This window comes from Arachis ipaensis, chromosome B05, assembly GCF_000816755.2.
Source record: "Arachis ipaensis cultivar K30076 chromosome B05, Araip1.1, whole genome shotgun sequence".
NCBI classification, from domain to species: domain Eukaryota; kingdom Viridiplantae; phylum Streptophyta; class Magnoliopsida; order Fabales; family Fabaceae; genus Arachis; species Arachis ipaensis.
The window spans coordinates 14,117,123-14,119,429 of record NC_029789.2 but is presented as its reverse complement, the minus strand read 5'-3'; the positions used below and the strand labels follow the sequence as shown (position 1 = coordinate 14,119,429).

The following is a 2,307-nucleotide window of genomic DNA, read 5'->3' as shown; positions in this document are numbered from 1 at the left end:
CATCAATAAATTAGCGACACATATACGTGGTGATGACGAAATGGTTGAGTAAGATTTGAATCAGGGGAGTGGATCAGTAAAGGGAGATGGGAAAAAGATAAATCATTTTCGTCTCTAAGAGTTGTTTGGGATGATATAACACATGTAGGTGTGTCTTTGGGTCAGCGTCATATATATATATAATAAACACGAGAACACCCCTTAAATATATATATTAGTTCCAAGGTGGCTTTCAGAACCTATTGGTGGCCCCCAATTGGTCTCTGCCTCCTTTTAATTTTTGTTATATATATAGGTGGGTGTGGGGCAATTGGGTTATTGGAGCAATCAAAGTTAAGAAAGTAGTGTGTTGGTATAGCAGTATGGGGAGACAACCATGCTGTGACAAAGTTGGGGTGAAGAAAGGTCCATGGACAAGTGAAGAAGATAAGAAGCTTATGAACTTCATCATGAGCAATGGACAGTGCTGTTGGAGAACTGTGCCTAAGCTTGCAGGCCTTAAGCGTTGTGGAAAGAGCTGTCGTCTTCGTTGGACCAATTATCTTCGCCCTGACTTGAAGAGAGGCCTCCTCACTCATTCTGAGGAGCAACTTGTCATCGATCTCCATGCCCGTCTTGGCAACAGGTACATACAATCTTATTCCAACACTTTTTCCCTTGTTTTTGCTATACACAAGATTAACTTTATATATATGAATACTTATCTTTGGATGCAAAGCAAGAAATAAGGAAGGCCCAAAACACATAGGTAGTGTTTGTTTACTAAAATTAAAATTTTGGTATTGGGACACAAAATTTAGTCCTTTCAATATAGAAAACACTGAAATTTTTAAGATTGAAAATTGAAATTTTAATAATATTCTTATTTAATTTTTTAAATTTTAAATTTATTCTTTAATTTTTATATTTATCTTAAACTAAACATAATATTTAGATATAATTCAATATATTTTACACAAAAACATAATATAAAAACTTAATTTAATCTCAGATTCTAAGTCTCTGTTTCCTAATCTCCATTCCAAACGCACCCTAAAGCTTACTTAACTACTTATGGTAAAGTTTCTTTGTCTCAGGTGGTCTAAGATAGCTTCAAGGTTACCAGGAAGGACAGATAATGAGATTAAGAATCATTGGAACACACACATCAAGAAAAAGCTCCTTAAGATGGGTATTGACCCTGTTACTCATGAACCTCTTGATAAGCAACAACTAGTTTCATCATCATCATCTTCATCCGAATCAGCAGAGCAATTGCCACAACCTCAACAACAGCTCAGGGAAACTGTTGATAACAACAACGATAATAATGGGGTACCGGTTCCCATCAATTCACAGCAGGAGAACTCGTCGAGTTCGTCACCACCAACTGAAAACTCTTGTTCTGCATCGGGGGATGGGGATGAATCTCTAATATTGAACAGCTTGTGGCTTGATGATACTCCACTCATTGATGCATTATGGGATACTACTCCTACATCTTGGTTATTGGACTGTCAAGACTTTGGCATTCATGACTTTGGTTTTAACTGTTTCAATGAGACTGAGTCAAATGCTCTCCAAACTCTGGAAACAGAGGAAACAAAATGGCATTAGCATTTTAGGATATACATGGAGTACGGTGATGAGTGACCTGTGTATGTTTAAGAAGGTGAACATATATATATAACAGATATAACCTTTTAATTAAAATACAATCTATATATACGTACATAAATACGTAAATATATACCATGGTTTTAAACTAAAGTGAAGTTGAAATTTACTATTGTATGTTCCGGAATATTCTAGGAAGGTGGACGTGAACCTTTACTCTTAATGAGGTTCCTCGCCAACCAAAATGCAAAAGTGATAGCAAACCAAATCCCCCCAATGCCGCATTGCTTGTAATTTTAAAAATGCTGTAATCATTTGTGTCTCTGTTAGGTTTAGGGACAAAATCTGGGAACTGTGAACTGCAAACTGTGTGTTGCTTTTTGCGGTTATAAAACCTATTGTACATGGATGTTGACCTTGAAGCAGATATAATGGTAAATCTTGTTTTTATTGCGGTTATAAATTTTGCTGTTTTTTCTTTCCATTTCTTTGTTTATTTCACATCCTCATGGCTAGACAGGGAGAACTCTGAGATGAACATGCATGATTAAGCAGTTACCATCGGCATTTAAACCTAAATAAAGTAGTGGTTAATGTCATACTTTCATTTTAATTGTGTTAATTGTTGAAACGTGAATTTTTTTTAAGAATTTATCTATTAAGATTTAAGAGTACCTGCTAAGATTACAAATTAAAAAAAAAATTGTTGAA

The 2,307-nt window shown here is 35.2% G+C and overlaps 1 protein-coding gene across 1 annotated transcript; it reads left to right on the top strand.

The window, feature by feature from the left end:
* On the top strand, nt 299–2,059 carry LOC107643021 (protein ODORANT1). The gene is made up of 2 exons (XM_016346557.2): nt 299–625; nt 1,077–2,059. Exons 1-2 carry the CDS (start codon nt 363–365, stop codon nt 1,594–1,596), a joined length of 783 nt encoding a protein of 260 aa, XP_016202043.1. The 5' UTR covers nt 299–362; the 3' UTR covers nt 1,597–2,059.